Here is a 23,672-nt window from a genome sequence, read left to right on the forward strand (position 1 = left end):
GGTAGTGCACATAGGAATTTACTCTAATTCTACTTTTCCCCACCATTGACTGAATTTTCCAGCTATCCATGTCTTCACTGTTATACGGTATAGGGGGCGCTATGACACATCTTCTAGTACAGAATCAAAACACAGGAGAAGAAGAAGCTGAAACAAGTAGAAGATTGCTCACTCAAATGTAAAATAACGTGATCATCAAACATTAAACAGCTTGTAAATCAAAACTGCTTAATGTTACCAAATTAAATGAAGCGTAACCCATGAAGAGAAAACGACTGTGAAGCTTTGGGGGTGTCGGACTCAATCAACTCCATCTGTGTTTTGTGTTTAGAGTTTCTCATCTTTTTTGTTGTTGTGTTGAAAAAAAAATAGAAAAAATGAGAAAAATTTTTTCCTTTATTTATGAAACTTAACGACATTCAAGTGTTGATGAAAAAGGATGCATGAAGCTAATAAAATGTTTTTAAAATTAAAGTACAGTTAAAGGTATTTTTCAAGTATATATAAAAAAAAAATTACATAGTGGTACAGACTAAGCCTACTGCAAGTGCAAAAATTATATATAAATAGTAAACTATAAGTATAATGTTAAGTTCACAAAAACTTGTAGTATAAAACTACTAAACTAGTAGTTTACTCAGAGCACACTAAAAGAAAACTTGCAAGTATACTTGAAAATAATATATAAATATATAAATCAGGGTTCACCAATCTCGGTCCTGGAGGGCCGCTGTCCTGCAGAGTTTAGCTCCAACCCCAATTAAACACACCTGAACCAGCTAATCAAGGTCTCATTAGGCATACTAGAAACTTTCAAACAGGTGTGTTGGAGCTGGTTGGAGCTAAACTCTGCAGGACAGCGGCCCTCCAGGACCGAGATTGGTGAACCCTGATATAAATGAAGAGTTCAGATGCAAAAGCCTCTAAGTGCCATTTTAAATTTTCTTCTAGAATGATCATTTTTATCAATCTTGTATATTTAAGTTCCGTAATTTCCCTTAAAGGATTAGTTCACCCCAAAATGAAAATGTCTAATAATAAATAATGTCTTAATAATTTACTCATCCCAATGCCATCCAAGATATCCATGTCTTTCTTTCCTCAGTGGGAGAGAAGTTATGTTTTTTGAGGAAAACATTTCTGGATTTTTCTTCTAACAATGGACTTCATTGGTTACCATCGTTTTTAAGTCCAAATCAATGCAGTTTCAAAAGTCTTTGAAGAGTTTAAACGGGCTGTACGCGATCACAGCTGAAGAAGAGGTTGTTATCTAGCGAAACGAAAGGTCATTTAAAAAAAAAATAATAATAATTTATAGACTTTTTACCTTCAATAGTTCAGATTGAGCTGATCAACAAACGGACAGCCTACTAAGCAAAATGATGTCCAAAAGACGTCTTTTCAACGTCCGATTTTTATGACAAAGATCTGTCGATTTGTTGGTCCACTGAGGAGCCAGAATGAAAGTTTTTATGACGTCTTTTTTTGACGTGTTCTGCACGTCCGATATAGACGTTCATCAAACCTTCGTAAAGTTTAAAAACTAGTTCAAATGTGGCCATTGTGGACATATTTCAACATCATTTATGGTCTCATTTAGACATGATTACTTTGACTATTGCTGTCAGATGATCTTAGTGAGAATAAACAGAGGTTTATATGTTGATATTTGTTTAATTTGAAGTGTCACCATTGTGGTGATCAGTGTTTGCTATAGTTGGGCTCTTGGTCCCCTTTCTTTTTACTTGAACTTTTCTTTGGCTGCTGTAACAGTGTGTTTGTGTAACACAATTGTTGTGGCAGAGAAAGCCTAGAAAAAGTTTGAGGTGTTATCAGCTCAATGTTGATGATGACATAATCATCACAAAATGGGCATTTAATATTGTGTTTAAAGTTTTGTGTTTATATTTGGGATTAATAACCACCAACCTTGTGGAACTGCAATATTGGTGCCAAAAGCATTAAAATGATCACTTATTTGAAGGTGTATAAATAGCATGTGCACATGATGTTTTGAGCAAGTGTATCATACTATAGTCACACACAGACATCAAGATTTTGCATATGATTCACAACAACGGTGACAATTAAAAAAAAAAAAAAGCTTCATCCTGCAATGCATGATTGGTAGCTTTCATAGTACAAAACTCATCCTTAATTCCCAAGCTTTTTTGTTTTGATTGTCACCGTTGTTGTGATTCATAGGCAACCTGTAACGGTGTTTTTCCAACTCGTAACTGGAAGTACATCGATTTAGTACGAGTTCACGGGTGGGAAGTCACGTGTTTGACTGCCGTTCCAGTGCACTTTCACGGGTATAAGGTTGGAAAAACACGGATTACAGGTTGCCTGGAACGCGGCATTACTGTGAGTGTGTCGTACAGGTCAGAGTTCGTGGACTGGAACTCAAGAGCTGTAGTGTCTTCATTGGGATCAGAGATCTGCAGGAGAGACAGAAGGACACACACATTGTGAGTTCATGTTTTAACCCTCTGATGGTCTTCGTTTGGAGTGACACTCGTGGTCTCCAGACAATAACATGTAAGTTTGTTACAAAATAATATATATATATATATATATATATATATATATATATATATATATATATATATTAACAAATGTCATTTTACTCTGTTAATTAATGTTTTTACTCCACATTTGTGGAGGATTTATGATATATTTAAAATTTATATAAATAAATAAATACATGTTTTTTTTTTTTTAAGTAGGTTTTTATACAAAAACAGCTTTTTATGTAAAATTTACTTTATAAAAGACCCAAATTTCTAAATTTCATTTGTGGAGATTTTTTTTGTATAAAAACCTATTTATTTTTATTTATTTTTTTTTACATTTATTTATATAAATGTAAAATATATCATAAATCCTCCAAAAACTCCACAGATGTGGAGTAAATACATTAATAAACAGAGTAAAATTATATTTGTTAAAAAAAAAAAAAAAAACTATTATTCTGTTACAAAATGACATGTTATTGCCTGGGGTCTCTGGAGACCCCAAAGACCACGAGTGTGACTATTTTTTTCATTTAACATAAAAACAGATATCATTACAATTTTATTTATTTATTTTTATTTAATTTTTTTTAATTTTTTTTGTAGATCTAGGAAGGGCTGAGAGCCGTACAAAGTTTCATGCCATTTGGACAAAGAACACAAATATTTTTTAAATGTAATGTTTAGAGGATCTTGATGGAAATCAGTTTTACTGGATCTAGAACTGAAGAATCGGGTGTTTGGTCACGATACTCGTGTGTCTTATACTCTTAATATCTGTGTACGGCTCATAGCGGCTGTAGGAAACATCTCTGCATGCAGGAAAACACTGTGAATAATTGAGATCATCTCACCTCCTTCATAGCAGATCATCTGTTCATCCTTTTAGTAAGATTGTCAGAAGAAAGAAGAATAAACAACACATTTAACGCCTCAAATAACTGCAATTTCAGGATTCAAACAGAGATGGCGACAAAGAGGCAAAGCTTACGCACTACCGCTTTAAATGCAACACTTAACCTAAATGTAATACACAGTGATTCTTCATAAATACAGAAGTAGATTTTTTAAATGAACTTCTTACCAAATGTACATCACAAAAGCACCTGATGCTCCACCGAGTAAAACACCAACACAAGCAGCAACACCAACAGTTACAGACGAGAAACATCTGACTGCTGAAATACAGACAAAACACACACCAATGTTTAACAGGACTAGATCAGACAAAATATACTGACAGATAAGGAAGTATGTGGTTAAAATACAGAATATGATTCATAAAACTCACAGATGACGTTTAAAGTCACAGTATCAGAGTATTTCTCTCCATGTTCATTGATGGACTTGCACTTGTATTCTCCACTGTCATCAGAGCTGATCTTTGAGATGTTGTAGATTCTTCCAGATCCTACAATCGTTCCTCCTTTAATCCAGCTGATTTCTGCAGGAGGGTTTGAGTCACTGATGCAGTTCAGAGTCACTGAATCTCCCTCCACTATTACACCAGATGGACTGATGGACGCTGAGACGCTCCTGGGAGGATCTAACACAGAGAAATACCGATATCATTAACAATCATATTAAACTTGACATCACAGATATTTCGAGGATTTAGTGTCACATTTACTGAACCATCATTAACTCACACATGACGTTTAAAGTCACATTATCAGAGTATTTATCCCCATGTTCATTGATGGACTTGCACTTGTATTCTCCACTGTCATCAGAGCTGATCTTTGAGATGTTGAAGATTCTTCCAGATCCTACAATCGTTCCTCCTTTAATCCAGCTGATTTCTGCAGGAGGGTTTGAGTCACTGATGCAGTTCAGAGTCACTGAATCTCCCTCCACTATTACACCAGATGGACTGATGGACACTGAGACGCTCCTGGGAGGATCTAAAACAGACAAAAATTTAAATTTATAATACATTTTACAGAATGATGAATTTAAAGTTTTTGAACAATATGCAGTTGATCATATACACATATAAACACATCCTCCTGTAGGATGTGAGAGAAGGTTGCAAGGAAAGAAAATGAAGATGGAGGAATCGAGGGAAACTTTATGGGTGCATCTCAATATTCAAATTGATGCTTTCTCGTTTCCTCGCTCCTCCGTCCTCCAGCCTGTGACCCAGAAACTGATCAAACTCAGCATCTTGAAGGACATCTCAATTCTCTCCATTCACTTCACGTCACAATAATTTTAATTTATGCTTTAGCTTTGCAGTTTAAATTAATTATATATTAAACATATATCAACAGGACTTATTGTTTTATCTTTATTACGTATTAATTTCTTAAATAACCAAACTTTAACAACATAAGTGCACAAACACTGTCTTCCTAGCCTGACTATGTCAGACTTCGTACTTCCGGTCAATTTCAGTTCGCTTCTGTACTCAGTCTGAGATAGCGACCTATCGCCCAGTTTTCCTCCGGCCTCAAAACAGCCGGCCAATCAACGAACAGAGGACGGGCTGACAGCCGTGATGTAGACGTTAAGCACCGAGTTTAAGATTGTAGTTTAGGTTAGGGAAATCGAAAACGACCGCGGATATGGAGACACGGGATGCAATTCGCTCTGTTACTGGACTTATTTCAAACCTAGTATTGTAATGTTTAACCCACCTCGGTGACACTGCTCCGTGATGGCAAGTCCATGGCCTTCCTCTGCTTTTTTATGGTCCTTTAGGTTTTAGAGGGTGTATCTCGGTCTCTTTTATCTGTCGAGCTTGAACTGGCACCCTTTTAACAGGTCAGTGTCTCCTTTCTTTTCCAGTCCTTAAATATTGCCATGTCATGCTGTAATCTTGCAATTAAGTTGCAGCATTTCCGACAGACTCGAGATGAACAAAGAGCTGTGTTTAACAGAACTAACGTTAATCCTAACTTTGAAAGTTGGCTGCAAATATTTTCTTGTTTCTCTCTACTGTCAAATATTAGTTTAGAGGCCCTGATTGTACCGTGGATGCGTATACTTCACATAATCTGCAAAAGTCGTTCACAGCCATGTTCACTCCGGTATTTCGCTCGATGGTTTTGTTTTCGCATCATACAGTACATGTGTTTACAGTGGAAGTTCGATGCGGCTGAGCCAGCGCATAACATATGTCATAACCAAACGTTATGTGATTGGCTTACGGGTATCCAATGATTTTAAACTTCAGACAAGCGTTAAACCGTCAGGGGCTTCAGGGGCTGTTAAACCGTGACCTCACATCGGCTGGAGGGACCGGCTCGATTGTGTCCTTTTGCCAGGAAGACTGCAATCTCCACATGCTGAACAAGGGGCCTCTACGTCCACTGAGGTTAAATGGATGCACTGGCCTTAAAATTCTGTGACAAATTTTAGGTTGATATTGATAGGTTGATATTAGGTTGATGTGATTTTTTGAGTAAAAAAAATATTTTCATTAAGTTTTTTTGAGCGCAGTACCAAACTTTTCCACTAGATGACATCCAGACTCCTCTGGTGACCATATAAGGACTATTCGATTTCCATATATGGATTGAGTGATGTTAACCATATATTTCCATACTTTAAAAAAATATTTATGAAGTAGACATCCTATTCAGAAGTAGTGTAATGACTGAGACAAATCAGACACAATTATTTGGTATATGTAAAGTACACAGCAAAAACTCCAGTGTTAAATTAACACTCCTGGGAGTGTATATGAGTCCACGCTCAAGAGTGTAAAGTGTTAAAATATGAGTGTTAAATTAACACTCAAGAGTGTTAAAGTTAATGAGATAATTAAGTGATTAATTTAGTGATGATTGAACATTATTGAAGACACCTGATGATAACAAGCAGAATCACTGAAGGAGAAAATCACAAATTGTAAGTTACCATTATGGTGATTTGTGTTTGCTTTAGTTGGGCTCTTGAACCTTTTATGTTTACTTTATATTTTGCTTGTCTGCTGTTATTGATTTATAACAGTCAGATGAACAAAGAACAAATGTGATCTGATGGTGTTGGTTATGTTTTGACATAATCATGTTGTGATCTGAAAAACTAATTAAACTAACTCTAAACATATTGAGATAGTTTGGTTTAACTAGTTAATTACAACAGCTCTGTGATTCTACAGCATATGATTTTCAGTATTTTTCATATAATCGAAAATATTTAATAAACATTGTTCTGATCAAAAGACTTTCAAATGAATTTATTGAGAAACACAGACATCAATAATCAGCCTGTGAATCTCAACAATGGTGACAATAATAAAGCATGTTGCAGTGGCTGCCACCAATCACAACTCATTAATGGCTCCCATCATGCATTGCGGTATGAATAAATTATGATCTGAATTGTCTATGTAATTTACTTTTCCCTAATTGAATATTCTGCTTGTCACCATTGTTGAGATGCATAGACTGAATCTTGACATCTGTGTGTGCCTAAAAGAAAGATTTTTTTTTTTCAAAACAACTTTTAAGAAATCCTTTGTATTATATCTAAAATTCTGGATATTTATGCAGAATCACAGTTATGCTGTAACCAACAACATAAATTTAAGTCAGAAATAAGGATCTTAATGAGTTCAGTGATCAAGTTCAAATGATGATTGTCATAATATAACCAACACCATCAGATCACATTTTTTCTTTGTTCATCTGTCAGTTATAAATCAATAACAGCAGACAAGCAAAATTTAAAGTAAACATATAAGGATCAAGAGCCCAACTAAAGCAAACATTGATCGCCATAACGGTGGCTTACAATTTGTGATTTTCTCCTTCAGTGATTCTGCTTGTTAACATCAGGTGTCTTCAATAATGATCAATCATCACTAAATTAATCACTTAATTATCTCATTAACTTCAACACTCTTGAGTGTTAATTTAACACTCATATTTTAACACTTTACACTCTTGAGTGTGGACTCATATACACTCCCAGGAGTGTTAATTTAACACTGGAGTTTTTGCTGTGTAGTTTGGGAAGTAATGTTAATATTTGATTTGAATCCAATCTCTAAAACATATAAAAACATACGTTAAGAATGAGAGCATGTGTTATAATTTGGCACCACATCTTTAGAAAATCAGTCGCCAAATATGAAAACTACAATCTGAACGCTTTCAAATGCAATATAGTTGGGCAAGATTACTTCAGTTAGACTAAGATATGATTGTTATAAATGTATAATGGCAAGTGTCCCACGGGTGTTGGGGAGGGGCAATCTTAAAAATAGTCTTAGTGGTTAAAAATATTTTTATAAATCATAAATGCAGATATTTAGTCTTAGCAATGTGTAAAAAGTATTGATATTAAAAGTTAATTATTTGTACCTGATTGTAATTTTTTTTTTTTTTTTTTTTTTTTTTATAGTGTCATTTTTGGGGAATTGAATACAATTACAGTCAGTTTGATCTGGACCAGAAATCTAAAGTGCATGAGGGTTAAAGAGAGAAAGTCAATCTGTACTCACACATGACATTGAGCTGAACAGCAGGAGAGATGTGAGTGTGTCCGTCTACAGCACAGCTATATCTGCCTGAATCCTCTCTTCTGACTGACTGCAGCAGGAGTTCATTGTTTCTGTCTCTTCTCTCAGTTAATGGCTGTGAGTTTCTGTACCAGATGAATGTTGCTCTGTCAGTCAGAGCGCAGCTGCTTTTACATCTCAGATTGACTGAATCTCCCTCTGTCACTCTCTCAGGAGACTCCACCTGAAGATCTGAACACAACACACACATTATATCTAGTGCTGCTGTCATACACTGATTATTATTCAACATAATGCACAGAAGAAGAGATAAACCTCATCAAAGTCACCTGTGACAGTAAGAGTCACTCCAGAATCACCAGTCCATTTCACATCAGGTTTATCAGTGATGAATCTGAAATAGTACATGTGTGAATCCTTCAGTGTCACATGACTCAGTCTGACGGTGCAGTTCTGCTGTTTATCTCCCAGATAGTGAAGCCTCTGACTGTATTCAGGGTCATTAGACAGATCTGGAGACTCAACACCCCTTAGTATTGGGCCTTTTGTCCAGAATACTTTCTCGATCTTATATCCAGTAGGGTATGTATAAGTGCAGTTCATTATCACTGTTGAGTCCTTTAGTGCACAGATGTGTAAAGGTCTGTAACTCACACTCCAATCATCACTAGAAACCCCTGAAACACAGAATTTATCAAGATGAAAATGTTGTTTTATCAGTTAAATTGTGTTTGTGTTGAAGGCACTTTGCAGCACACCTCTTGAACGTGGTAGAGTCTGTGATGGGGAATACATTTTATTTATTTAAAATGGGGGGGGGGGGGGGGGCATATATTTACAATAGAAACACATATCCGCAATATACTTACGCACTGCACAGATGTTTGGGACAACACAACATTTACAGAGCAGACAAAAGTTAACCCTCTGGGGTCGGCAAACGCGCCGGCGCGTTTTGCTGTATTTTCTTCACATAGTAGCACAATAAACTTAAATTTCTCCGTCATTTATGGTCATACAGAAAAAAGAAATATGAAAAAAGAATCTGTCATATTTCTACTTTTGTATGTGTCCACTTACAATCAAATCAAAACATTGTGCTTTTGTAAAATAAAGAAAATAAACAGGGTGTGCGTTCTGCCTCTCCGTCGCGGTAAACTTTTTTTTCTTGAGCACGTCTATAAACTGAAACAAAACTCAGCGAATACTTGTCACACATTTATGAGCCATATACCTTTATAAACATTTAAGTGTGTGCTTTTAAATGATCAGATTCAAACTGAAAACAAATATTCTCTGTTTAAGTAATTTGTATAAAACCAACAAGATTTCCAGCTTCTCACGCGCTTGCTCATTATTTTTTAATTTGACCACGCCCACATGCGCAAAAGAGATTCACATGCAAATCTCCACATGGCACACGAACGCGCTCATTACCTCTGCTTTTCGTCGAGTTTGAAAGACGCGCCGTGAGCTTACATTGGATTTACCTCAGAAGAAGAAGAACGCGATTTGAAGACAAGAAAGATGTAAGGTGAGAAATTCTTAATTATTAGTTCATGTTATTGTTGCATAAACTTCACATTGCAGTTGAACTGTTGCTAGATATATGGTGAATATTACAATATTTAGACCTGTGTTTACTGTTACTGTGTTTGTGGATATCTGCTCAAACGTAGATATGTACTGTATAATATGGTAACCATAATGTTTCATATTTTGGAGCGAGCTCTGTGTTTGAATGTATCATTTTGGAGCGTGATCGCGTTTGAAAAGCAAAACGCACCAAACAAAGGCTTCATGTTTTTACTATTATCTCATTTCATATCATCATAACGAATGGAAACATTTGAAGTAACATATCGTTAGCCTCATAGCATAATTGCCTAAGTTATATTTAAAATAACTTGACTTAGGCAATTATGCTATGAGGCTAACGATATGATAATCAATATATTTTTCTCTAGTGTAGTTGTTACTGAAATCTTTTGGAAGATTTATATGCTGCTATAGGTTATTGTTATTATTATTTTATGCAGCACTGTGCATAGCCCTTACAAGGCACAACAAACCTGGTGTTCATTATATTATATATTGTTGGAAACATTTATGTGTGTGTGTGTATTCTGTGAATTTTAAAAAGCAATTTTAACCAGAAAAATCTAAAATTTATTCCCAATAAATTTTAGAACTATATTCCCTATAGTTTATCTTGATATCAGTATGTTCACTTTTTTTTTTTCCTTTCAGGGACCAGATGCCACTGAGTCCTGCTGACTTCAACATTCACATGAGTCTCTGTATATGAACATGGTAAAGTGAAAATCAAACACCTTGGAAATGAAAGGTATGTACAATTTTTTTAGTAATGGCACAAAGGTCTCTGTCTTTGGATGATTGTTTTCAATAGTGTGCTTTTTTTGTCATTTGTTGTGTATATTTGGATTATGTTGTGTTGTAAATAAATACAAACAATCAAAAAGCCATTATTTTTTAAATCTCCTCATTCTTTGTGCAAGGTTGCTCAGAATGACAGGGCCTGTTAGCTCCTAATAGGGCCATTAGGGAGTGTCTTTGTCTTTCTCAGGTGTGAAAAGCTTACATATTAATGAGGTGATCACGCCCCTTCGCATAAAGCTTTCTCACACAAAATACGTCTTAGAAATTTTAAATCAATATATTGTCTTCTCTGAATGAGCAGTCAGGATGATTTTCACATAGTTTTGGAGAAAATATTCTAGGCTACGTGATACAATTTTCAAAAGTCTTGTGAAGAAATAATCAGTAGGGGTTTCATGACCTTATTTCAGTGACAATTTCTTTTTGTATTTTCACAAACCATGCATAAATGTCATTATCTCAAAACTACAAACTTTTACATACATGCTGCTGATATATTATTGTAGCAGAGTTTGTGCTGAATACAGTGTAATCAGACTTTAGCTATGAAAATGTCACAAGTAACAGAAATAAGCACAAATGTCAGAGCATGTCAGAACACCTCCAGGACCCAGAAAACACCTCAGACCCCAGAGGGTTAAAGGTGCTCTAGGTAACTTTTTAACCTTAACTGAACAGCTTCGGAGTCAGTGGAATGGTTATATTACTCATTTCGGGTTGAATGGTGGTGGTTTCGCACCCCCCTGGTGCCCGAGAGCGGAAAAAACTCACTTGCAACTTTGGGACGCGGGTCGGTGTCAGGAAGTATCGCGTGATATCAGGTCTCGCGATGTAACGAATTGCTTGACGGCACTGCACACGTACACGCCCCTATTCAAGCACCGGCGGGCTAGCTATAAGCAAAGGGCAACGATAGATTGAGTTATGGCTGAGGCTGAGCCTGTAAAAAAGAAGCAGAAAGCTAGGAAATCTTTGTCGGAGGACCAACGAAAGAGGAAACGGGAGACTGACCGAGCAAGAAGTCAGACTCGAGTAAATATATCGGACCGGCTTTTTCAGAATGGTGAGAACTGAGAGAAACAGAAGCCTGCAAAACGGATGCGGATCCTGCTGTTGCACTTGTAAGTATCTTTGGAATAAACTGTGTTTAATATTTAAATTTCAAGTAATTGCGACCTCAGGATGTTTGCTATTGTCTGTAAAGGTTTTTATTATGATCGCTGTCTGTTAGGGGCTTACTAGTACGCTAGATACTATAACTTTGATGTTAGCATTGTCATAGCAAACACGTTTGATTTCTGTAGTTGTTTGGCCGTTCCTCTGTCGGTTTTATTTGTGTAATTTACACTTTTATTTTATGTCACTAAGTCAACACGTCTGATAGTAGGCAATATCAGACGCGCAAAATGTTGCACATATCATGATCGAGCTAGAAAAAACGTTCTGATGTTTTCTTAGACAAGAAAAGGTAAACCATCATTCTACCAGATGAACTTATAGACCTTGCTAATATAACTTTAGACAAATATTAGCCTCCGATATATATATATTTTTTATGCTCATGCCCATTCTCCCAAAAACAAACAAACAAACAAACACGAAAGCAGTAGTTCGCCTCGTTCATATCGTTCGTTCCCGGTAAAAATACTAGTATGCATGACAACACAATAAATAAAAAAATCGCCATCAGTTGGAAAGAAAGTATTGCTTTACTTGCCTCGGTAGACATAACTGGTTTTGAAATAGCCGGTTCCTCTGCTCAGCTAGGTTGACAGCTGATCAGCTGGGTTGCTCGTGGCAAGGGGGGAGGGACAACAGTTCGTTTTTAGGACAGAGTGTTTGAAAGCATTATACTACCAGACACTAGGGGGAGCTCGTAGAGAAAAAACACTCAGACTTGCATAGTGTTCCTTTAAAGAAGTGAAGTGCAGTCAGAACTCAACAAAAATTCTCCAGTAGGGGTCAGTGATGAAGAAGAGTATAAATTAGATTTGCCATGATGACGGATGCTGTACACCCTTACTGAACAAAAATATATTTCCATATATTAATGATCAATATATTATATGGTGTAAATATACTGAAATATATATGACATAATTTATTGCATTAATATAATGTGTTATTACAATAAGGAATTGCCACTCTCATATATTGAAAAATGTATCCGCATAATATTTACACTGTAAAAAGTAATTAGTTGAGTGTACTAAAAAACATGTGGAAAACTATTGCCTTAAATTTCTCAAGGATGTTTTACTCAAAATTGTAAGTTGTTAATATAAAAACATACATAAGAGTTTAAGGACACTAATAGACCTGTGACTTTATTTGAATTAAAAAAAAAAAAACTACAACTTAAAATAATTAATAAATAAAAAAGTATAGAGTATATATTGTTAGAGATAAAATCTATTGGGTATTTATTGATGATGTCATAATCACCATTGATTACATAGTAAGTCAAAAAATCTTGTGTTTAATGTTCACAAAAGTGTGTAATTTTTTTTGGGATTTAAAGGGGATTTATCTGTTGTCTGGGTTTTGCATAGACAGTATATAAACTGGACACAGCGACCCCATTGGATTCAACGGAGACAAGTGAAGTCAATTAGAAGCTTTCACTTCCTGGGGGTCGAGCGACTGCGCAGACTCAAACTGAGCTTGACGACGTAGATGTGACGTGAGCAACCCGTCTGTCTTCTAGTAGCTGTGCCAAGAGAAATCTGAATCATTCCCTTCCGAAACTTGCAGAGATGGTGAGTGTGAGTAGGAGGTGTCCATGAGCTTGGAGCAGGAGAAACTTTTAGTAGGTATTCTGATTAATTATTTTGTCATTTTGCCTCCACGTCCCCCCGATTGCCCACGAGCTTCTCCTCCTGTCCATACGGTAATTTCCTACTGTGCGACAGAGAGTCGCGTGGTTATGATGCAATCGTTAGCCTATTTTTACAAAAATTGCTTCTACGGGGCCATAACGTAAGATACAAGGTAATGGAGCCTTTTATACATTGTCGTGTTTCTTTAGAAATAAATAATGGACATATGGAGTCTTTAAACGCCTCAGATGTAAAGGGACGCCAAAATGAATGGGAGTCAATGGGATGCTAACAGCAGGTGGGGGTCCGCTAGCCAATGGCGGCGCCCGGGGAAGCTTCAATATAATATGAAACGCTGCCCCCCTGGGGTTTTGTGGGTCACCATTGTGTTGAAGAGTAGAGTAGCGATGTGTGGTGTCCTGTTATTCAGTGCAAAACTTACTGAGATCACTAGGGGGGAGTAGGTTTAAGAGGGAAATATGAATAGGAGAGGGGTAGAAAAAGGAGGATGAACACGAGGTATGTAGGTGTTAAGAGAATGAGCAATAAAGAACCATGTAACCCGTTCACCTGCTGTGGTTTGGCTTCGTATTGATACCTACAAATTGGCGACGAAGCGACCCACTATTGCTGCAAAGATGGCATCGTCTGCACCATTTCCTAACTTCTTCTTTCCTGCTCCAGGCGACCCCGCGATCCCTTTCAAGACATGGGAGCGGATGTTCCAGAATTATCTACTAGTGATCGACTTTGAAGGACAGGAATGGTCGGAAGCCCTTCTGTTACATTGCCTGGGCACAGAGGGGCAGATAATATTCTACACGTTACCAGAAACGGGTGATTCAATGGCCGCTGCTATTACTGCTTTACATGCTCATTTTACACCCAAGTTGAACGTGGTTATGGAGAGACACACATTCCGGAAAAGAACTCAACAAGCTGGTGAGTCTATAATCCAGTATGTTGCTGCACTGAGAGAACTTTCGTTTACGTGTGACTTTACAAATGCAGATGATATGATTCGTGACCAGCTGGTGGAAAGCGCCACTAATTCACGTATCCGTGAGAGACTTTTGTTGCATGATAAGTTAACATTAGCGGATGCTGTTACAATTGCACAATAAGTCGAATCTGGAGAGCATGCTAAAGCAATAACGAGTACACAGAACTTCTCCGTACAGACTGTGAATGTGCAAAGAAATGCAAAAGTACATGGACGCGGCGCTGGGGGATCTAAAAATAGAACCGCCGGCACGCGCTCCACTGCTTCATTCACATGACCTCGGACGGTGACTTCACTCACCTGCTTTCGCTGCGGATCGGATAAACGTGCTCTAACTGTGCATTAAAGGAGATGAAATCCTGCTACAACCTCCGCATCTTGCTCTTCAGAACCAGTGTTACAGCTTTCTACTCAAGTGGACTCACCCTCAGTTGGCTGTTTTGCAGGGTTCATGCATAAAGTCAAAGTGTCAGATTCAGCCGTGCCAGTTAGACAGAAATTACGATGCCTTCCCTTTTCTGTGAGAAAAGCCATGTCCGCTGAGTTGGACAGACTACTTTCTGCTGGAGTTATTCACCTTATTTTCGAACGCGGAAGTAAATATGGGTCCAGTTTCCGGTTTTTGTGCGGCACTTCCGTTTCCTCGCTTCTCTGGGCTAACTAACGATATCGATTGCGAAGGATTATACAGAGTTGACAGAAAAATGTTACACATGTGATGAATACAACAAAGAACTAAAGCCCCGCCTCACCCAGGTCGGGTACCGGACCTAGTTGAAAACACTCATGCATCTAGCTGGCAGATTGCCAAAACTTCGCCGGCGCCTTCAGCACCGCCCTAAACACGGTCGAGCCGACGCTGGACTAATATATCTATGGAGGTAGGCTATTTTGTCATGTCAAATGTATTAATAATGCCATCAGAATGCAACCAAAGCACATGATAGCAATAAGTAGATGGCTATAAATAATTATAAATCATACAAAATAAATGCCATGATCATGCCATGATGAATAGATTTTATACAGGGGTTACTATATTGATTTTGTTTCTCCATGGAGTTTTTATTCAGACTTCGTAGCCCAGCCACTTTTCTGGTATCGGGTGGTCTTCTGTAGGTCTTGTGTTCACGAAATGAAAAGAACAAACATACGGTCGTTTCTTCAAATGGGCTGCGTGGCGTGTCCATTATTTTGGCTCCCATGTTAACAGGTTAGAGCTTGCACACTGCCTGCGTCAGGGAAAACGCGTGCATGCTAGAAATAGAATCGACGCCTATTTTTCACGCGACACGCAAGTGTTTTGGAAGCGTTTCCAGGCAAAATAGAATAGGAAAATATGTTTGTATGACATTTTGATATGAATACATATTAATAAATGACATTTTGATGTTTGAATTTAGGTTTTGACATAAATGCAGATATAAATGTAAAAAAAATATATATATATTATCGATTTTCAAATATTGCACCTGTCAGTACTAACGAAATATTCTGTAGCCTATTTTGCCGTCAATACTGCCGACGTTGTCTTTGCTGCTATATATTTATGTTTAACATTAAGTATAGGCCTTCCACAACTCTCTCCCCATATGTCGAATATATCACCAATGAGGCTTATCATGTCACCTAGCAGCAGCAACGCCGTGCCAGACACGCTTCTGGTGTACAAAGACATAGAAAACGCCACGCAACAGAAACGCCACGCAGCCAGTGTGTCGCCGGTCATAGGGCGCCTGATTATTAAAATGTCAATGATTTCGATGATTAACACACTCCTGCTCCAAGTAAATCTTTCTTTTGTGCCAGTTATTATGACAACCTCTAACTGCACAAACAATCCCGGTCTTCCTCGAAGCCATAACGATGAGTTAGTTGTTACGAACATCGCTTGCCAGTGACCGGAAGTGCCTGACCGGAAGTCTCGCACAAAATACCGTCAACGGGCTGCGTCCGTATTTCCGTTAAAAATAAGGTGAATAGAGCGAATTTACGCATCTCCATGGGTGTCACCAATTGTGGTTACAATGAAAAAGACTGGTGGCATACAAATGTGTGTAGATCTCAGGCAACCGAATAAGGCTGTAATAATAGATAGTTACCCCCTGCCTCACATGGAGGAATTATTGACTGCTTTAGCTGGATCTACAATCTTCTCCACAATCGATCTGCAGAGTGCATATCATCAAGTGCTTTTACATCCTGAGAGCCGTGATTTAACAGCGTTTATCACACATGAAGGACTGTTCTGGTTTTGCAGGGTACCGTACGGTTTGGCTTCAGCACCGACGGTATTCCAAAAGATGATGGAGTGCATACTCAAAGGTGTACCAAATGTGCAGAACTATCTCGATGACGCCATTTCTGCCGCTAGAGTGTACAACTGAGAAAAATGACTCTAAAGATTTTTAGTTGTCCCGCCAAATTAATTATAGGTAGGACACTGGAAATCTGGCAAATAGATGTTTTAGTAATGGAAATTATATACATAAAAAAATCTTGAGCTCAAACTTGACTTTTGACCACTATTTTAAAGTTCCTGCACTCTGCCTTTGTATTGTCAGCAAAAAGTGAGAAGTCATGCCAAGGCAAAAGGCAGTAACTTCCACATTATCAATATTTGGTTGCTGATCACCATTAACAAAATCATTATAGTAACACCTGTATAAAATCTAGTGATCATGGCATTTATTTTGTATGATTTACAATTATTTGCCATCAACTTATTGCTATCCTGTGCTTTGGTTGCATTCTGATGGCATTATTAATACATTTGACATGACAAAATAAAATGCCAAAATACAAAATAAGATATATTAGTCCAGCTTTGGCTCGACCGCGTTTAGGGTGGGGCTGAAGGCGCCGGCGAAGTTTTGGCACTCTGCCAGCTAGATGCATGAGTGTTTCAACCAGGTCCAGTACCCAAATTGAGTGAGACGGGGCTTTAATTCTTGGTTGTATTCATCTGATACGGCAATGTGTAACGTTTTTATGTTAACTCTGCATAATCCTTCCCAGTCGATATCAGACGTTTATCGATGGAGCGGGTTCAGACCATACTAAATGTTCTGACCGCATTCGTGCAAGACAAAGCTCTGAGGACTCTGGTAGCTAGCATTATTTGATAGAACACCGGCACAGTAACTTCATATTGACGCGCGGCTAAACAAAGGCAGAGTACCGTAACTTAATTTGAGCGTTCCAAAACAAAGAGCGGTAACTGATGTTACGGTGTTCTGCCTTTGTTTCTCTTGGGCTTTTGGAAGTTACTGTTAAGACAACTCATTATTTTCTCGAAAAAACAACAGAATTGATTCAAGATACTCATCCACATGATAAAGGAGGTCTTGAATGTGCCAAAAATATAAATAACTCATTTTCGACCAAATACGAAGTTACGGTCTTTTGCCTTTGCACGGCAGATTTGCTTTGGACGCACAGCAGCGGAACACGATGTTACGCTGAACATAGTACTGAGCCGACTAAAGGAGGCGGGTTACGGTTGAATGAACAAAAGTGTAAAATTAGGCAAAAGAGCCTGCGTTTTTTGGGACGCTTGGTTACAGCACAAGGAGTTCAGCCAGATACTGAGCACTTACAGGCAATCGTACAAGCTCCAGCTCCTAATGATGCACCAGCCCTACGTTCGTTCCTGGGTATGCTCTCATGGTATAATAAATTTATACCCAGTTATGCTACCGTAGTTGAACCCTTACGTGCATGCATCCGCCAAGAGGGACCATTTCAGTGGAGTGAGGAAACAGAGAACTGCTTTGTCACTGTGAAGCAATAACCCTCTGGGGTCGGCAAACGCGCCGGCGCGTTTTGCTGGATTTTCTTCACATTGTAGCACAATAAACTTAAATGACTCCATCATTTATGGTCATACAGAAAAAAGAAATATGAAAAAAGAATCTGTGAGATGTCTACTTTTGTACACAGCAAACTCCCCAGTGTTAAATTAACACTCCTCTGTGTACATATAGGTCCAACTACAGAGTGTTAAAAATTAACACCGAAGCAGTGTTGAAGTTAATGAGATAATTAAGTGATGATTGGCCATTAGTGGTGACACCTAATGTCAATAAGAATAATTGAAGGAAAGAGAAACAACAAGAACAGAAAAAAGAGAAACACAAGAACTACTGACTTCGAGCCATTACACATTATTGCACTTAATATTACCAGTTGGAATTTATTTCTGTCATACATCTACACACGATCTTATTTAGATTTAACAGAAGTTTAGATGGTAATGTTTTATGGAATGTTTCGTTTCAGGTTACCATTCATGGTGACCAGTGTTTGGTTTAGTTGGACTCTTGACCCTTTACTTTTTAACGTTAGTTTTTCTCTGACTGTTCCAACTCTGTGTTTATAAAGCACATTTGTTGTGGCAAGAGAAACTATGATCTGGACGGTGTTTCCCGAATGCATCGCAAGCCTAATTTGATAGTACAGACCTTTTGTTGCAATTGTTCTACGATCAAGTTAGGCTTAAAATGCTTTTGGGAAATGAAGCCCAGGCCATGATGGTTATGCTTAGGTGATGAAGTTACAATCCTGTAGTGTCCTGATTCACTGAACCAGCATTATTAACTTATTATACAAATGATTTATTCATATACATTACAGTAATTAATTCCAGCAGTGCTTTAAAATATCTGAAATTTTTAAATCACACACAAACATCAAGAATCTACATATGAATCTCAACAATGGTGACAATCACACAAATGCTTCATGTTGCAGTGCATGATGGGAGCCACCAATCAAAATGCATCCCTGGCTGACATCATGCATTGCATACATTTTTGCCTTACCAGGTAGGAAAGCGTTTGAAGTTATTTTTGCCACTCTATTGTTATATGAACAATGCTTGGAAAGATTTCAGACAAAAAAGAAAGAAGCTGCTTGTTTTCAAAAGATTGAATTGATCCCTTTGGCTGAGAGAGAGCTCAGAACTGTGACTGTGATGATGTATTCAGAGAGGATCAAAATTGAAGATATTTCCACATGGCTCTCATTGCACTGCACAGTCACAAAATCCTTTCAAGTTAAAGACGAAGACGGATTTAAGACTGGAGCATCCAAATACTAGGTTCGTCTGAGAACTAATGAAAAAGGAGAGCTCCTCCATCTGCCGTCTGTTATCCAATTAGGCACCATTAGAGGCTTTGTGTTCTATAATGGCCAACCTAAGGAGTGTAGGAAATGTGGATCACTGAACCATCTAGCAGCCCAATGTGAATCGTTTTTTTTGTAGAAATTGCAAAATTGCAAAAATCATGGACATCTTTCAAAAAACTGCCCAGTACCTATGAAGTGCAATCTGTGTGGTGCAGATAATCATAGATTTCAAAATTGTCCATCTGCATATGCAAATAAAGCTCGACATCAACCAGTGACGACTTGGAAAGAGGAGATTAATCCTCCGTAAGTAACTGAAATGGATGACCATATCCTTAGCAAACAACACTTCTCAGTAGCCAATACAACAAAGGAACAGGACGAAGATGCTACTTTGAGAACCCTCTCCCTTCCAAGTTCCGGCAAAGAAGATTTTGGACTATCAGGGAAAGAAAACGTTGAAGGAAATGGCGAAAACACTGTTCCGCAAGAGCAAGAGTTCCATCTGGAAATGAATTCACCTAAATCACTTATAGATTTTCCTCTTTTAGGTTCTTCCACTCCTGCACAGAAACCCCAGTCCTTCAATGGAAATATACAGTACTACTTGATGCTTTGGCGACTCTTTCCTGCATCCTTTCCACTTCTTTCAGATTCCTCTTCATCTGGCGATCCTATGGTAGAAGAAAGAGATTCCTCTCCATTGTCCAATGTCCCATCGGGAATCCAAGATCAAGAGGACTTAAGTTGGGCATCCCTGTCATCCAATTCGACCCCTTTCCTTGACTCTAACGAAATTACTACCCTTTCTTATACTATGCAAATGAACAAACAGCCGCTTCCTATAAGAACGGGAACTCATGACAAAAAGAAAAAGAGGAAAAGGCTGAAAAGTATAACGGAATTTCCTTAATGCTCTTTGCCCATCCATCCCCCTTTCCCTCTATGGCCCCCTATCGGTATCAACTATCAACACAAGAGGTATTATGGATCCAGTGAAATGCAATTCTGTGTTTTCTTATCTACATAATGCAGGTCACGATATTTGCTTACTTCAGGAGTGTAATATACGTTTTAAACTAGATTACAAACAACTAGAGGACAGATGGGCATATGGTCAGTCAATATGGTCTGGAGATAACAATAACAAATCTTCGGGTGTTGCAATCCTTTTTAAAGGTAATGCTTTAAAAGTTCTTAAAACGTGTCGTCAAAAGTAGGAAATCTTAACAATCCCCTAAATTATATGATTCATCCAACGTTTACATTTCTGCTGCCAACCCTGTTTGCCCTTCAACTCTGCTTCGTGTATTCTCAAAACGGTCTATCTACAAAATCACAGCAGAGAATTTATCTTCGTTGGGGAAATTCGAGACTAATATTAGTAAACGAAGAGAAGTAGTAAATGAAGAGACTCATTGCCAGTCACTGCCTGAAGTAAAAGAGGGCTGCCCACTCTCACGCATTCACAGTGAGACTCACGCAATTGTCACTTTTCACACGCTCTCACGCCACACATCCATTTTCTCACGCAACTTACCGAAATGTATATTCCTCATACATAATATCGACCAATCAGTGTTTTTCAACCACGCAAAGGTCAATATAACAGCTAGAGAACAATTGTCACATAATATTTACCTCAGGAAAACCATTTAATGACTATGATAGGCTCACGTTCTTTTGGCTAGAAAAAGAGCTATAGAGAGTATTTTGCTAATTATGTGTAGACCTACTATATTACATATTTAATATATTTTTTTTACTTATATCATTAAACACAGTTGTTATTATGATAAAAAAAATGCATTATATTTAATTAAATTTTTTATTTTTATTACATTTTTACTGTCGACGGTGGGCCTCCCTTCCAAGCAATTTACTAGCGTTGCCATAGGAACGCTTCGGATTTTGCCACCCGGAAGAACGTCTATTACTGTTGCGACGTCATGGTGAATTGTCGTATTGACAGCGTGAAACATATGATCTGTCTACGGCCATTTGTTCTGAGATGAAGCGAATATATTTGTGCAGGAATTTCTCGCACTATAAAAGCTAACCTTGCGGGAATGGTTAAAATTATGCACAATCCCCACATTCCCGCACCGAAATTCAAGCCCTGAAATGGCAGCGGGATGTGTAACTCTAGCATATGGCGCATATACCACAAATAAGGGTAAAACTCCATACTCTGGTGCACTGGAGGGAGCATCTGAGTGGTTTCCACAGTAGTACCTTGACAGGCTGTAGAAAATTCTGATGGAATCACGTCCTCATGTTCTGATATCAAAGATACGCGAAGTGCAAATTGTATGAAGTTCAACTGCCTTTGCAATATTTCGCATTTATATTGTTTGTATATATTTTATAGTTTTAAGATGATTTGATATAATTGTATTGATTAGTTTGTTAAATACACATACTTGGTCTGTTTGATTATTGTATTATATTTAATACAATATCTCTTCAGTTTAAACCATAAATGCATGCTGTCCACTCAAGTGGACATCTGAAGATCTCTTTGAAAAATTTGTAAAATGAAAAATAAAAAATAAAATCTTGTTTTCCATGCCCTCAGCGCAATAAAAACACATAGGAAAAAAATCCTGACTGAGGTTATCATAATTCATGTATGAAAGGGTTAAATAAATCAGAAATATATGGAAATGAAAATGAAACACTTTGAATATGATATAAGTAATATTGCGTTGATCAGTGAATATTGAGTGAAGTGTTGCCGTAACATCAGTCACTCACCGTGAATTATGATCAGAAAGATCAGAGAAAGAGGAGGAGCCATTCTGACTGACGTCACCATAGCAACACCTACAACAACCAATAAACAATCAGTTACAGTACCTACAATGAATATGATGTAAACGTCTATCTCTATATAATAACATATGTAAAGGATCATAAGTTTTTCATATTTTTAACATTTAGAAAAGCATTCAGATCAGCATGAAATAATGCAACTTTAACAAACTTATTCTAAAAACTGACAAAGCAAAGAAAATTTGAAATAATGTAATAAAGACTCAAGCCAAGAAATGCAGAGGCGTCGACCAGGAAAATCTGGAACAATTACACAATAGCGGTGAGAACAATTCAACACTATAAACTCCTGAACATAATTCAGTGACATCATCAGTCACTTCTAATGAGTGAAGATTTACTGCACAAATAATAAAATCCACTGAGAACTATTTAAACAATATTACTTTACTGTAAATTAGCTATGTTACCTTATCCATGTGTGTGTTCCTTCTGTTTTCTTGTGTGAAACTGAGAGTAAACAGAGCTCTGCAGGAAAAGCCCTGATTTATAAGAAAAGGGGGTGGGGCATCCTTGCGTCAGTGACCGGAGGGAGAACAGGGACAGGACAGACAGGAGACTCCAGGATGGTATCGCCGACCGTGGCGGAGCAGGCTGAGGAGGAGACCACGGCGGTGCCGGCTGAGCTCATTCTCAAAACACATTCTGCACTGTAATGCACATGTCATCCATGCTGGTAAACACAAGTGGCAACAATCAAATACAAATAGAGAACACACGTCATTGATTGAACACAACCACTAAAAAATTGATTTAACCTGTTTCAAATGATGCCCAAAGACAAGAAGAAGCACACTGATCACGTTTACTCCTTTGATGTTTGTCCCTTTTAGTATTGTATGCTGTAGTACAGTGCATTGAAGGCTGTATACTGTACAATGAACAAATTGTATGGCCTGAACATTGTGCTTTCCATTTGTTAACAGTACTGACTGCTCAATAGATTTTGACTGGTTGCAGGTTCATATCAACAAAGAACAAGAATTACAGTATCACAGAGACAAGGACAAGTGTGTGAGATGCAGGGTACAGTACTGTAAAAATAGGGGTACAAGGAGGAGGAAGAACATAAACAAATTGCAAAGAGCAAAGCAGAGTAGTAATTTCTGATCAGTTTTGAGCTACTACGATAGAACATGTTTTCGTTCATCAAAAGACAATGACGGAAAAATATGAAATTTGTTTTGAGATTAAAAATGTACTTCTCCCTGTTTGCTGGTACAGTAAGGTATCACGGGTAAGTCTAAACAGAATAGCAGTCCGTAGATATCTTTCGAGAACTATATGTTTTGAACAATGTGTTTTCTATTTTTTGGTGTATTGTTTACTGACTGCTTGATAGTGTATATCATAGTTTTATATTCACTTTGTCTATGATTTGAGAGCAGTGTTTGATTTTGAACACAGGTAAAACTGTTTTGAGGCGAAAGTTTCATTTTGCGAGAGGAGTCAGAGGTTTTGTGAATAGTGCTTGAAGATGAGGTTTTGTGTTTAAT

General features: G+C 37.7%; 1 protein-coding gene across 1 annotated transcript; it reads right to left on the reverse strand.

The window, feature by feature from the left end:
* Positions 1-935: 935 nt before the first annotated feature.
* On the reverse strand, positions 936-22,636 carry LOC307152473 (B-cell receptor CD22-like). Its single transcript, XM_079861158.1, has 8 exons — positions 22,587-22,636; positions 22,099-22,167; positions 8,319-8,666; positions 7,972-8,220; positions 4,166-4,420; positions 3,808-4,062; positions 3,371-3,694; positions 936-2,441 (listed from the first exon to the last, which is right to left on the reverse strand). The coding sequence occupies exons 2-7, from the start codon at positions 22,157-22,159 to the stop codon at positions 3,597-3,599; spliced, it is 1,266 nt and encodes a 421-aa protein (XP_079717284.1). The 5' UTR covers positions 22,160-22,167; positions 22,587-22,636; the 3' UTR covers positions 936-2,441; positions 3,371-3,596.
* Positions 22,637-23,672: the final 1,036 nt, after the last annotated feature.

Source organism: Squalius cephalus (assembly GCF_949319135.1).
Source record: "Squalius cephalus genome assembly, chromosome: 2".
In the NCBI taxonomy this organism is placed as follows: Eukaryota; Metazoa; Chordata; class Actinopteri; order Cypriniformes; family Leuciscidae; genus Squalius; species Squalius cephalus.

Bases quoted from the DNA above. Each gene is read 5' to 3' on its own strand.
- LOC307152473 (XM_079861158.1), bottom strand. From the start codon at position 22,159: ATGGTGACGTCAGTCAGAATGGCTCCTCCTCTTTCTCTGATCTTTCTG. The intron at 8,221-8,318 runs GTGACTTTGATG...TGTTGTGTTCAG, and splicing joins AGTGACTCTTACTGTCACAG to ATCTTCAGGTGGAGTCTCCT. The intron at 4,063-4,165 runs GTGAGTTAATGA...TCTCTGTGTTAG, and splicing joins TGTGACTTTAAACGTCATGT to ATCCTCCCAGGAGCGTCTCA.